The sequence below is a fragment of the Entelurus aequoreus genome, linkage group LG22 (genome assembly GCF_033978785.1).
Source record: "Entelurus aequoreus isolate RoL-2023_Sb linkage group LG22, RoL_Eaeq_v1.1, whole genome shotgun sequence".
Lineage (NCBI taxonomy): Eukaryota > Metazoa > Chordata > Actinopteri > Syngnathiformes > Syngnathidae > Entelurus > Entelurus aequoreus.
Window position 1 is genome coordinate 23,776,193 of NC_084752.1, and position 14,993 is coordinate 23,791,185.

The 14,993-nt window shown below is 37.5% G+C and overlaps 1 protein-coding gene across 2 annotated transcripts in view; it reads right to left on the minus strand.

Annotated features, from left to right (window-relative positions):
* xpnpep1 (X-prolyl aminopeptidase (aminopeptidase P) 1, soluble) overlaps window positions 1-14,993 on the minus strand; it is a 67,946-nt gene that overhangs the window by 45,704 nt on the left and 7,249 nt on the right. Inside the window, exons 1-6 of one of the 2 annotated variants that reach the window (XM_062033381.1) lie at window positions 12,900-12,938; window positions 12,601-12,705; window positions 12,342-12,434; window positions 9,964-10,107; window positions 2,577-2,672; window positions 1,712-1,793 (exon numbers count right to left, since the gene is read on the minus strand). In XM_062033381.1, the coding sequence (XP_061889365.1) occupies window positions 1,712-1,793; window positions 2,577-2,672; window positions 9,964-10,107; window positions 12,342-12,434; window positions 12,601-12,705; window positions 12,900-12,909 (530 nt within the window). In that variant the 5' untranslated portion in view covers window positions 12,910-12,938. Of the gene's footprint in view, window positions 1-1,711; window positions 1,794-2,576; window positions 2,673-9,963; window positions 10,108-12,341; window positions 12,435-12,600; window positions 12,706-12,899; window positions 12,939-14,993 lie in introns of those variants that run through there. The other variant, XM_062033380.1, reaches the window with a different exon arrangement.

Consider the following 14,993-nt stretch of genomic DNA (forward strand, 5'->3'; position numbering starts at 1 on the left):
TACTGCAACACGTTAATTTCACAGACGCATTACATCATTCATTATTTCCTTCAACAACAACAGTACTAATCATGACAGACTTCATGGTAGACAATAAACATAATAAAACAATCACTTACAGTAGAATGTCTGCTCTCACTAGGAGATTTTCATATCTTGCCGTTTAGATGAAGAATGAACCCCAATCCACACAAAGGGTTAACAAAAAATTACTGCGTCTTTGTGTGTCTTTCTCGCCATCTCCAGGTCGAAGTTTGATGTTACAGATAACCAACTTCTTGGTTTATGGCCACATCCTTCTACTATCCAGGTGAGATGCATGATTTAATATTCAGGCCACGAGATGCAAATAGAGTATTGTTGGCGGTTTTTGGATGCATATTATAGGGATTTAGATGCTAAATCAATTTACTACTGATTACCCCTTGAACGGGCGATTATTACAAATTAGAATGCAAAAAAATATATAAATGACATGTGTTCTTGTCTCTCGTAAGGACTGTGAATGATAGGCAAAATTAAAAATAAAGTGCCGTTCCCCTTTAACAAAAATGTCCTTTTGGCCCAACCTTAAGTATTAAATTAATCAATTTATAATGAGTTAGATTTTAGATAGACACCCAGAGTGGTTTACATTGAAACCCATCAATGATTCACTCCACATCCACACTGTGTTGGTGGTAAGCTATAACATAGCCACAGCTGCCCTGGGGTAGACTGACCAAGGGCCTCTCCGACCACCACCAAACATTCATTCACATTTATACACCAGTGTGGGAGGCACTGGGAGCAAGGTGGGTGAAGTGTCTTGCTCAAAGACACAACAATAGCGGGTAGGATGGCGGAAGCTGGATTCGTAGCAAGAACCCTCATGTTTATGGACACTGGCTCTACCATCTGAGCCACGCAGCCCAGATTATATTAAGGACGGGCATGATAAAATCTACTGTATGAATGTGTCCTGTAGACAGGGGGTAACTACTGTATGTAACCATATATCAGTTTTTAGCTTTAAGAATGTATAATATAGCTCAGTGGTTCTCAACCTTTTTTCAGTGATGTACCCCCTGTGAACATTTTTTTAATTCCAGCACCCCCTAATCAGAGCAAAGCATTTTTGGTTGAAAAAAAGAGATAAAGAAGTAAAATACAGCACTTTGTAATCAGTTTCTGATTTATTAAATTGTATAACAGTGCAAACTATTGCTCATTTGTAGTGGTCTTTCTTGAACTATTTGGTAAAAAAGATATAAAAATAACTAAAAACTTGTTGAAAAATAAACAAGTGATTCAATTATAAATAAAGATTTCTACATATAAAAGTAATCATCAACTTAAAGTGCCCTCTTTGGGGATTGTAATAGAGATCCATCTGGATTCATGAACTTAATTCTAAACATTTATTTTGTTGAAGTATTATTCAATAAATATATTTATAAAGGATTTTTGAATTGTTGCTATTTTTAGAATATTTAAAAAAAATCTCACGTACCCCTTGGCATACCTTCAAGTACCCCCAGGGGTACGCGTACCCCCATTTGAGAACCACTGATATAGCTCATAAAATCCCCTGACGAGCAGGGAAACCTGCGAAACAGGCTTGTAGGGATGATAAAGCCTCTGTTTTTTCCTGACCTAACGTATATATTATAGCTCATGTATAAATAAATACTGTATACATGGATTACATTGGTGTTGTGTATTTCTTTACCTTACTGTGCTGATCCCCACAATCGTATATGCGAAAAAGACAGGGTTGTACTCAATATCTGCACCACGGAGGTTGAACAGCCCTGAAGATTAAAAAAAACGCAACAAATTTAAAATTTTAAAATCACTGCAATTCCAAAAAGCATGTAAATATTTTCTGTATAAACAGAAGACAACTTCATGACAGTAAAGGTTGGGTTTTCTACCCTCCGTAGATGCCTGAGCAATTGGAATCAAAGTGAATGTCTAATTGCAAGCTGATGACAATCAGAATGGCTGTAATTAACATAAACAATCAGAACCAAGAGCTCTTCAGGCACGGTCAACAAGGTGCTCAAACAGACATGTAGTGGGACACCCGTGCATCCCAGGGTCCTTGGATCGTGATCAGGTATCATAGCTAACTTATGTAACCGATGTGAAACTGCTGTAATGATTTGTGATAAAGCAGACAAGTTTTAATCACACGGTTTGTCTACTTAGAAATGTTATCTACACCATGTGGTACAGGCATGGAATTTGGACACTTGCATGAAAGGAATGTTAACCAAAATATCTATGATGGCAGCAGTTTGAGCATGGCAATGATAATTTTCATTTTTATTCAACTGTGCTCCACCTTTGGAATCCTACTGTACCGACTTTCTCAAGACAGCAACTGTGGCGTGTTGTTGCATCTATAAACTTGAACTCGTGATTTAAAAGTCCAAAATATCTAAAGATGTGAAATGAAAATGATTGAGAGATGATTAAAAACATCTGACAAAACACTTAATTTCTAAACATCTGATGTACATTTACATGTTTGCAAATATATCACTGTGTTAGCATAAAAAAAATAATTCAGGTCATCCATTGTCACCCACATGCTATCTCGTCCAGCGCTGTGGCAACGAACCAGGTGATTTTCCTTTCAGTCATCTTGGCTCGCAGAGCTGCGATTTTATCCTGCCACGACATACCTAAACAAAAGATATCATCAAAACCTCAGTGCTTTCATTTTTTAAGAATTCACTTGATATGTATCATGTTTCACAGAAACAAAACCTTTATTTTAAACAAGACTCAACGCAAGAAATCAAGACAATTGCTGGTACAGTATGTGACTTCTTCCCGGAAGTGAAAACCAGTGGTCGTCGACCAAGTTAAGATGGTTGTTGTACAGCAAGCACCACGCGAACATTCTGAGTACAAAATAGGCTTAAATCTTCCTGTTAAATGCAGATACAAGCAATAAAATCTAACTATGCAATAGTATTGATCCCTATACTTTATCAGAAAAAGATTTGTTGAGTGGTATCAAGGATTACGTCGGTCACGTTCCCTGACATATTGAACTATTGTGCTCCAGACACCATTCTAAACAACAAAACAGATGGAAACTTTGAAAAGCATGGAGGTCTACAACTTCTGTGTGTGTAACTGGGTCAAGGAATTTGGTATTAAGACTATATTGGATAAATATGCATCGTTTGTACTCTGGTAAGGTTGAATTTTATGATTTAACTTCGCTTCTACTTATGTTTAATGTTGTTGTATGTGCCGGTTACGAGTAGCATGTTTTTCCCACCTTTATCAAAATAAAACTATAGATGACAACATTGCTGAAAGCTTCATTTATGATTGCTGCCTTTGGTAAAAGCTTAACTATTTTAGGTTTTGTTGGCATTTGCTTTCTTTTATTTAGACTCGCCAAGTTGGTGCTTTTCGAAACATTCGTAGCAACCATGTGTTTAAGATGTACAAATAATATCAAGATAATATTTAAATGGGAAATAATAACCGTTAAAAGTATATCAAACAAACCTTTAACGAAAAGATCACTGAAAACTCATGCATTCTTCGACTCTGCTCTCTTGGACTAGAGCAGGGGTGTCAAACTCATTTTAGATCGGGGGCCACATTGAGAAAAATCTACTCCCAAGTGGGCCGGACTGGTAAAATCATGGCACGATAACTTAAAAATAAAGACAACTTAAGATTGTTTTCTTTGTTTAAAAATAGAACAAGCACATTCTGAAAATGTACAAATCATAATGTTGTTGTTGTTTTTTTTACACTTACATGTTTCAGTTAATAGTATTCTATCTTTATTAGTCGTTATTCATATTTTCGGAATACATTATGTGATAATGTTCATCAGTCAACTCATCCATCCATCCATCCATTTTCTACCGCTTGTCCCGTTCCATTGGTGTTAATTTCCAATCTATCAAGATAAAAAAAGTATATCAAAATCAAATTACAGTATGTTATTAATGTAGTTTGATAATTTTCCTCGACCGACGTACTAACATCATGTGGTTTATTTTGTACATATGTAGCATCATCTACAAAGATACAAAGAATTGCTATTGTGACATCCAGTGGACACATTTAGAACAGCTGTTTCTTTCATTCAAAAATTTCAGGCTAATTTTTATACTTAGCAAACTCATCCCACGGGCCGGATAAAACTCGTTCGCGGGCCTGATCCGGCTTTCGGGCCGTACGTTTGACACCCCTGGACTAGAGTGTGAGTTGCATGCTTTTCTCGACGCCGTTTCCACAAATCTTGCACTTTTTCGCCCTTTTTGACAACCTCTCAAGGAACTTTAGTTAACAGTTTATTATTTCCGTGACGGTTCATATAGCCAAAAATAACGCAAGTATAGAACGGCTGAATGGAGCCTAGTACCTGTTGAAAACAGAGCTAGCTTGACTACCACCAGTATTATTTGGGCGGGACGTGAGAAGAAATGCATTCTACTTTTTCCAGGGTAGATAACAAAACAATTTGTAAACCCTGTGGCTCCGTTTTCTCCAACAAAAATACAACCGACTTAAAGCGCCATTTGCAAATTAACCAATGGCACATCTTCGCAATAATAAGTAGGCCAAAGCTAATATTTCGAAATGACTCATACTGTACTGAACTACTGTTACTGTTAAAAAATGGCAGAGCAGGAGAAAAAAATGCTTACTTTACCACATGTACGTAAATAAATACTTAAAAAAACAACTATTTTTGTAGTGGGCCATAATGTGGCGAGCTGAGCCGAGTTTACCCGGCAATTTAATAAGCAAGACACCTGTACAGTTCACTTTAATTGATGTCCTCGGCACACTGTTCAGCTATTAATTGCACAACTTGGCAACCCAAAAGACCAGGGGCCGTACTTATCAAGCTTCTTAGAGTGCCATTTTACACTTAAGTCCTGAGAATTTGCGAAATTTAGTCCTACTCTCAAACTTAAGAATAAAAGCTTTTTATCAACGTTCTTAAGTCTAAGAATCACTCCTACTCTCCACGATATTTAAGAGACCTTCAGAGGTGTCTTAAGTGGTTAGGAGTTGCCAGCAGGGGATGGCACTGAGGCGAGAGAGACGTGCGCGAACGTTCAGGGAGCGGAACGATGTCCTGGATTTGTTTGATGACGAGCAGCTGATCAAACGGTATCGTTTAGACAGAGCGGGTATTATTTTTGTCACAGATTTAATACTTTTCGATTCCTTGTTGATTTCTGCATGTGGCTGCAGTGGGCTAGTATATATAGAGCCACCCACACCAGTTTCAAATTAGTTGCCTAATTAATGAATTGGAAAGAACATTTTATGAGAGTAGCGTATGTGTGTGGCCGTGAGGTGAGTGACGTCAGTGAGTGTGTGGGCGAGAGAGGGGATGGAGCGGTAGCGTGAGTGCCGGCGGGGACTAGTTTGTTTTGTATTATTTTGTAGTTTGTCAAAATATACACTCCCATTGTCCACTTAAATATTTCCAAGATATTTCTTTATTCTTAGACAACGGATTCCCTTCCGTGATTGGTCATTTCTATGGACACAGAAATGACGTCACCTAGAATTCCGTTTACGGCACATAGTAATGTCGTAATTCAGCTCTGAGTGTGACACTTAAGATTCAGTCCTACACTTCGCTGAAAGTGTGAGTAAGACGCTTGATAACTAACTTTTAAGTGCAGCTTTCAGCGAAGAATTTATTTACTCTTAAGTCAACTCTTAGCAGACTTCTTAAGAGTAATTCTAAGAAGCTTGATAAGTACGGCCCCAGATTTATTTTTCAAGCTAACACACAAATAAAGACAGATATGTGAGATACATACAGTATACTGTACCTTCTAGATGTGTAACACTGGTTGCTGTATTTAAACAGGACAGTGGCCAAGATGCGAATTGTGCACACTCAGTGCAGTTATTGACAATATAGAATAAAAATAGTTTATTTCTTCATATGACCAATAGCATGCACACATATTTTCATGCACACACAGCAACCCTTTGAGACACTTGTGATTTAGGGCTATATAAATAAACATTGATTGATTGATTGATACACTGGCGTTGAGAGTGTTCTTTTTTTTAACAAACTATAAAGCAGTGATATGTTTGTTTGGTCATAATTGTCTAAACAAATAGTAGACCTATATGAAAGAATATACACATTACATTGTAATGAAGTTTAAGAAAATAGTTACAATGTTATTGAACGTAATAGCTCAAATATGATCTATGTAAGTTATGCACTCCAAAATGCCAACAATTCATGTAAACAACTCAAATAAATAATGTACCACTGTAATAGCACCACCCGCCACCCCAGAAGGGACAAACGGTAGAAAATGGATGGATGGATGTATTATAGCAGTTGTCATTATATTTTTAATGTTACGATTGGAGCATCAAATACTTGCACTTTCATGTTTATGTTCCATTTCCATTATTTCCTTTTAAATAAATACTGTCATGATCTGTCACATCAAATCATGCCTTGTATTAAGTTTGTTGGCGTTTTCCTGTATTTAATGTCTTAGTTCTGGTTTAGCACTCTTATTTTGGTCGTTTTTCCTGTTTTGTTTGTGTGTTCCTGCAAGGAGCTTCGCTCCCGCCTCTGAGGGTGTTCGCCTTGCAGCTGTTTATATTTTGTAATTACGGCTATAAGTTAAACCTTTGCTGCAAGCCATGGTCGGGACTTTGTCATGTATGTTGATACATTGTGGAAGCTCCTCCTGCTGCACATTTTCACTGTTCTCCAGCATTCTGTTTTGCTTATACCCTGATCAGTTTAGTTTCGTTTTGCATAGCCTGCCCTATACTTTGGTGCCCTTGCTAGCGACATTAGTCGTTTGATTATTTGAGTCATTAAATACCTTTTTACCTGCGCAAAAAGTTCTGAGGCTTTAATTAGTCCCTTAATCTGAATTTATTCTAAAATAATGTGATGCACCATATTCAGATTTATTGAAATGCATCTGATTTATTACATTGCACAGTAATAATATCCCTAATAGAAGTGGTATAAAGACAACTTCAAATATGTGTTATCCCCTATAATTTATATTTCAGTCGACAAACTCTACTGTCATTTTAGTCGACTAAAATATTGAGGAATTTAATCGACTAAATAAACTAGACTAAAACTAAATTATTTCAGTTGACTAAAATATGACCAAAAGTAAAATACAGTTTCGTTAAAAGACTGACTAAAACTAAATTAAAAACTGTTGTCGAAATTAACACTGACATGAACACATATGTATTTTTTTAATGCATTCTATTTTGTAATGTATAGCGAGTACAAGGTGGCTTACAATGAAGCTAATGGGAGTCATCTATTGCACTCATAAAGCCCTCTAAAAACATTTAAAAAAAAAAACACAACAATACTCAATTTACATGTTGTGACTTGAATATTAACCGATAGCAATATTGTTGTTATAAGGAACTATTTTTAGCGGCGCTTTGATCACACAGAGGTAAGTAGTTTATGCAGCTATTAACAACTGAGCCAGTGAGCTGCTGCATCGCCTCTGATTTGGTAAAAGTTCATTTTAGATTATAAATCATGCCTCTCAGTTGTATAGCAGAAGGTTGTGGCCATAAACCGAGAAGTTGGAAAACTTTGACATTCAACTTAGACCCGGAGATGGCGAGAAAGAAACAAAGAAAACGCTTGTTTAACCTTTGGTGGATTATGATTATTTCTTTATCTAAACTGGCAGATATGAACATCCCATCTATCGGTATCCCTGTGAGAGCAGACATTTTATAGTAAGTGATTGTTTTATTATGTTCTAAGTTTGTATTTCTTGTTTATCACTTAGCAATATGCTACTTGCTGGACCTGCTTATCGCTCAGCTTCTAAAACTTGTAGATCATCTTCCTTATACAAACCCTGTTTCCATATGAATTGGGAAATTGTGTTGGATGTAAATATAAACGGAATACAATGATTTGCAAATCCTTTTCAACCCATATTCAATTGAATGCACTACAAAGACAAGATATTTGTTGTTCAAACTCATAAACTTTAATTTTTTTTTTGCAAATAATAATTAACTTAGAATTTCATGGCTGCAACACGTGCCAAAGTAGTTGGGAAAGGGCATGTTCACCACTGTGTTACATGGCCTTTCCTTTTAACAACACTCAGTAAACGTTTGGGAACTGAGGAGACACATTTTTTAAGCTTCTCAGGTGGAATTCTTTCCCATTCTTGCTTGATGTACAGCTTAAGTTGTTCAACAGTCCGGGGGTCTCCGTTGTGGTATTTTAGGCTTCATAATGCGCCACACATTTTCAATGGGAGACAGGTCTGGACTACAGGCAGGCCAGTCTAGTACCCGCACTCTTTTACTATGAAGCCACATTGATGTAACACGTGGCTTGGCATTGTCTTGCTGAAATAAGCAGGGGCGTCCATGGTAACGTTGCTTGGATGGCAACATATGTTGCTCCAAAACCTGTATGTACCTTTCAGCATTAATGGCGCCTTCACAGATGTGTAAGCTACCCATGTCTTGTGCACTAATACACCCCCATACCATCACAGATGCTGGCTTTTCAACTTTGCGCCTATAACAATCCGGATGGTTCTTTTCCTCTTTGGTCCGGAGGACACGACGTCCACAGTTTCCAAAAACAATTTGAAATGTGGACTCGTCAGACCACAGAACACTTTTCCACTTTGTATCAGTCCATCTTAGATGAGCTCAGGCCCAGCGAAGCCGACGGCGTTTCTGGGTGTTGTTGATACACGGTTTTCGCCTAGCATAGGATAGTTTTAACTTGCACTTACAGATGTAGCGACCAACTGTAGTTACTGACATTGGTTTCTGAAGTGTTCCTGAGCCCATGTGGTGATATCCTTTACACACTGATGTCGCTTTTTGATGCAGTACAGCCTGAGGGATCGAAGGTCACGGGCTTAGCTGCTTACGTGCAGTGATTTCTCCAGATTATCTGAACCCTTTGATGATATTACGGACCGTAGATGGTGAAATCCCTAAATTCCTTGCAATAGCTTGTTGAGAAAGGTTTTTCTTAAACTGTTCAACAATTTGCTCACGCATTTGTTGACAAAGTGGTGACCCTCGCCCCATCCTTGTTTGTGAATGACTGAGCATTTCATGGAATCTACTTTTATACCCAATCATGGCACCCACCTGTTCCCAATTTGCCTGTTCACCTGTGGGATGTTCCAAATAAGTGTTTGATGAGCATTCCTCAACTTTATCAGTATTTATTGCCACCTTTCCCAACTTCTTTGTCACGTGTTGCTGGCATCAAATTCTAAAGTTAATGATTATTTGCAAAAAAAAAAAAGTTTATCAGTTTGAACATCAAATATGTTGTCTTTGTAGCATATTCAACTGAATATGGGTTGAAAATGATTTGCAAATCATTGTATTCCGTTTATATTTACATCTAACACAATTTCCCAACTCATATGGAAACAGGGTTTGTAATAAGACTAAAAAAAATAAGGTTCTGGACCATCATTTGTCCCAAAGTAGTCGTTGGGTTTCATGAAGTCTGTCATGATTAGTAGTGTTGTTGTTGTTGAAGGCAATAGTGAGCATTGTGAAGCGTCTGTGAAATGAATGCGCTTTCATATGCTTAAAATGAGCAATATATGTAAATGTTATGTTATGAATGTGCCTATTACTACATTACATATATATTTACAGCAAGAAAATAAAACGTTGACGGAGGTTTTTGGATGTTTTTTGAGTGATTTAAAGTTATAGGCTGTATACAGCCATTCCCCTTACCTCCATTGTTAGCTGACTCTTGCTAGCATTTATTTACAAGTTAGAATGAATACAAAAAGAAAACTCATATGTGCTTGTCTCACATAACGATTGTGAGTGATAGACAACATAAAAAAAGTGCTAATTTATTTAGGAAAATATATTTGGCAAAGTAAGAGTAAAATGTTTATTTACAAACAATAACAATGACAACGTTTTACTGACCCGTGTAGTCCAATCCCAAAGTACGGAGATGTGTGCTGGGTCTTTGAGGGCGGTCAGTCCACACCGCATCGATGAGGTTGTCCTGCACAGCTACCAGAGAGTGTCCTGCACTGTTCAGCGCCTTGGACATGGTTTTCCACTGGTCTGACATGAAACACAGGCAAGATTTACTATAAGAAACAGCGAAATAAAATAATAGTTTTCGTTGATAATCCAATCCAATCCAATCCACTTTATTTATATAGCACATTTACACAACAAGAATGTTTCCAAAGTGCTGCACAGCCATGTTAAAAACAATATTAAAAACAATATTAAAAACAATATTAAAAATAATATTAAAAACAATATTATGCTACACCAATGACTGAATAAAAATAAAGAATAAATGAATAGAAAACCAATACAGAGACAACATAAAAAATAAATATGATTAAAAACTATTTTAAAGGGTAAAACCAATTAAAACAGTAAAATAGACATCAAAATGTATAACCCTAACCCTAACCACACAGGACAACAGAGGACAGAAGACCACACAACTCACGTAGTGTTAAAAGCCAAAGCATAAAAGTGGGTCTTAAGACGAGACTTAAAACACTCCACTGTGGGAGCAGTTTGAACATGGAGGGGCAGAGTGATAAGAAACACAATAGATCTTGGCTCGGCATACTGCTTTAAATCGTGAATTTTTTTATTTTTTTTTTATACATGCATTTTATATCCTCATTAGGGTGTAAACTGGGGCCTATCCCAGCAGACTTTGGGCGAGAGGCTGGTCACACCCTGGGTCTGGACTGGTTGCTAGCCTAACACAGGGCACATATAAACAAACAACCTTTCACACTCACATTCACACCTATGTAGAACCGGCTTCCAGTGTTGAGTCCTGGGTATCATTTGTCAGTTTTGTTAATGATTGCCCGCATGTGGGCCCGCATGACTCCACCACGCACGGCGCAGAGTTGACACGGACACTGGAGAGTTATTAACGAGAAAGGATGCCGATAGGACAACTTGCAATAGTTGCTAAGTGGATATTTCATCAAAGAAAGTTAATGCTACCCAAAAAATTAGCACGCACAGCATGTGATAACTTCTTTTGATCCCCTCCGAGCCTGAAGTGAATCTCCACCAATAGCAACAGCGGAGACGTTAGCACGTCGTCTCCTGTTAATACTAATACTGCCTACCATGTTAGTGCCTCACTGTAAAAGCTGTTATTATTAAATGTAAACAGGAAATTAATACTTCTCATGCATTACATGACATGACAGAGTCTGACTGGCACAGAGGCCGCACGCCTCCTCGCTGTCTAAGGGGTGTTCTCCACGGCTCAGGACATCGTGATTAATCAGAAAATTGCATACCCTTCCTGAAAAAAACAACATGCTTATTTTTCTCCAAAGTAGTAGTTAATGTTCATCCTGTTGATTCACATTGTCGCTGCATGGAACAGATCAGTGAGTGGATGCAAAATAACTTTCTTCAGTTAAACTCAGACAAAACTAAAATCACTGCCTTTGGTCCACAAGAGAAAAGATAATCTATTATTAGTAACATTGAGACCCTCTCCCTGAAACAAGAGTAATCAGGTTAGAAATCTAAAAGTAATATAGGACTCAGACTTGAACTTTAACACCAAAATTAAGTCAATAACATCAGCAGTTTTTACCACCTGAAAACGTTGCCAAAATCAGAGGAATAATGTCCAAAACAGACTTAGAAAGACTAATCTATGCCTTTGTCTCCAGCAGGTTGGACTACTGTAATGGTTTTCTAACTGCTGCTCAAGTTACAACTATAACCTAGAACCAGGAAATATGACCATATTAGTCCAGTCCTTAGGTTACTGCACTGGCTTCCTTTTGCTCAGAAACAATTTTTTTAAACAGTTCTCCTTGTGAACCATATGAACCATCTCGGCCTCTGGAGACCACAGGAAGTGGTCTCCTGCTGGTGTCCAGAATCAGGACAAGACATGTTGAGGCTACTTTTCAGTTGTATGCTCCTGAAATCTGGAGTAGTCTTCCAGAAGATGTGAGACAGGCCTCAACGTTGGCAATGTTCAAATACAGGTTGAAAACACTTTTATTCGGCTCTGCATATGACAACTGAAAGTATTGTATATTCTATTGGTCCAGCTATTGACCAAAATTGCATAAAAGTACAAGATTTTAAAAGCACCTTCTCATTAAATAGCACAATTGACTGGTACTGTATCTACATTGAGACAGGCTGCGGATGAATTATTGAACATTATGAGCTGTATGATGTAAGGTTTTGAGGAATTATAAAATGTGTATTAGAGTTCCAAGCATTCACATTTCGTTCTTCCAGCAGGGTATTTTGAAATATAAACTGAAACCACAAAATACCTGCAGCAATGATCCACGGGTCGACTCCCACTTTGGAGTTCTCTGGCAGGACACTAATCAGCCAGTCCTCCTGAGAGGGTGTTTCCTTCAGCCCTGTACAACAATAAAATACAATGAGTAAGTCAGGCATTAACTGTAACTGACTTTGGTTTAAACTATTTTTTGTCAACTGGTATAGTTGTATCTTAAGTTAAGTACAGACTGAAAACAAAATGTCCAATCAGTATTTAGTATATTTGGCAAATACACTAAGTTGTACCCATTTTCATGAGAGTCCAGTTGTTATCCATCTGCTGGCTGGCTTGAAGGAAGTAACGGCCATCGGTCCACATGGCAGCATACTGTTCCGTCACAATGGCCGTACCTACACAGCATAACACACACATACACACGTGCACGTCTTACTCAAAATCGGACCACAGAACTTTCCTCCAGAAGGTCTTATCTTTGCCCATGTGATGTCAGATGAAACAAAAATTGAGCTGTTTGGCCACAATACCCAGCAATATGTTTGGAGGAGAAATGTGAGGCCTTAAATCCCACGAACACCACTCCTACCGTCAAGCATGGTGGTGGTAGTATTATCCTCTGGGCCTGTTTTGCTGCCAATGGAACTGGTGCTTTACAGAGAGTAAATGGGACAATGAAAAAGGAGGATTACCTCCAAATTCTTCAAGACAACCTAAAATCATCAGCCCGGAGGTTGGATCTTGGGCGCAGTTGGGTGTTCCAACAGCACAATGACCCCAAACACACGTCAAAAATGGTAAAGGAATGGCTAAATCAGGCTAGAATTAAGGTTTTGGAATGGCCTTCCCAAAGTCCTGACTTAAACGTGTGGACAATGCTGAAGAAACAAGTCCATGTCAGAAAAACAACAAATTTAGCTGAACTGCACCAATTTTGTCAAGAGGAGTGGTCAAAAATTCAACCTGAAGCTTGCCAGAAGCTTGTGGATGGCTACCCAAAGTGCCTTATTTCAGTGAAACTTGCCAAGGGACATGTAACCAAATATTAACATTGCTGTATGTATACTTTTGACCCAGCAGATTTGGTCACATTTTCAGTAGACCCATAATAAATTCATAAAAGAACCAAACTTCATGAATGTTTTTTACGACCAACAAGTATGTGCTTCAATCACTCTATCACAAAAAAATAAGAGTTGTAGAAATGATTGGAAACTCAAGACAGCCATGACATTATGTTCTTTACAAGTGTATGTAAACTTTTGACCACGACTGCATGTATTTTTTTTGTCATTATGACAGATATACTGAAGAACATGATACAACTGTTTTAGATAACATGTACAGTATCTTACTCTATGATATTAATACAAACTGCCAATATTATTTTACAAATGTAATTTTGCTCACAGCTCTTTATGTCTATATGTATTTTATTACTATAAAAGCTATTGTTATTGTGTAAGTTCCATGCACACGACTGAAAGACAGGAGCTTCAATCTTGGCTGCAGGCATGAAGCGTGTAATTTGAAATATAATATACACATTACATTGTACATGTAATATAGGGTTGTCCCGATACCAATATGTTGCTACTAGTACCAGTACCAAAATGTATTTTGATACCTTTCGATACTTTTCAAAATAAAGGGTACCACATGAAATGTAATTATTGGCTTTATTTGAACAGATATTATGATATATTAAACATGTGTTTGTTATTGCAATCAAAGAACCATTTTGACATTAAATAACAGTGAACATACTAGACAATTTCTCTACTAGTAGTAAGTAAGCAAAACGTGTTACAAAGGCTCCTAATTTGTCTGCTGATGTATGCAATAATATATTGTGGCACTCATTTCTGATTGTATTATTTTGTCAATCTACTTGTTTACCGTCAATATCTGGTTACTTTCTGTTTCAACATGTGCTATCTACACTTCTGTTAAAATGTAATAAACACTTATTTTTCTGTTGTTTGGATACTGATACTACAAAAATGGCTATCAGTCTAATACCAAGTAGTTAAAGGGTGATACATTGATCATATTTAAAGTCCTCCTGTGTCCAAGGATTTATTCCCTGAGTTTATGAAAAATAAGAACATACAGGCAATAATATGGTGTGTGTATAAAGACCCCAAAATGGCACCTATTAGGAAACATTATCTGGTGGAGTTTTTTGCAATATTATGCAAAACCAACTTTTCTTATCTATTGGTACCTGCTGATGTGTATTTGGGATATAGATAAGTCCTAAAAATTAGCGTGCATCCGCCATTGTAGTCCGCGCCCATGCCGTAGTCACTAAGCTTCTTCCTTTTCTCTATCCTCTTGTTGTGGGGCATTCATTCTCCGCTGTTGCCATTTCTAATATAAAGTAGCATATAGTTTTAACTTATACCCGTCAGTAGACTCGCTAAGGAAGTGCTAAAAACTACCGGTACAACAAAGATGACGGGGAGAAGACGCAGTCGAGGTGGAGCCACGTAAATAAGACCACCCACAAAACCGCGCATCCTAAAGACACGATCAGAAAGCGGCTTGAAGATGGTCTGTAATACATAATCCATGTAACATTTTGACCAAATAACCACCATTACATGTTATGTAGACCACAAGGAAGTGTTTGTAGGAAAATAATAACATGACCCCTTTAATGCGCCTTTTGTACGAACAA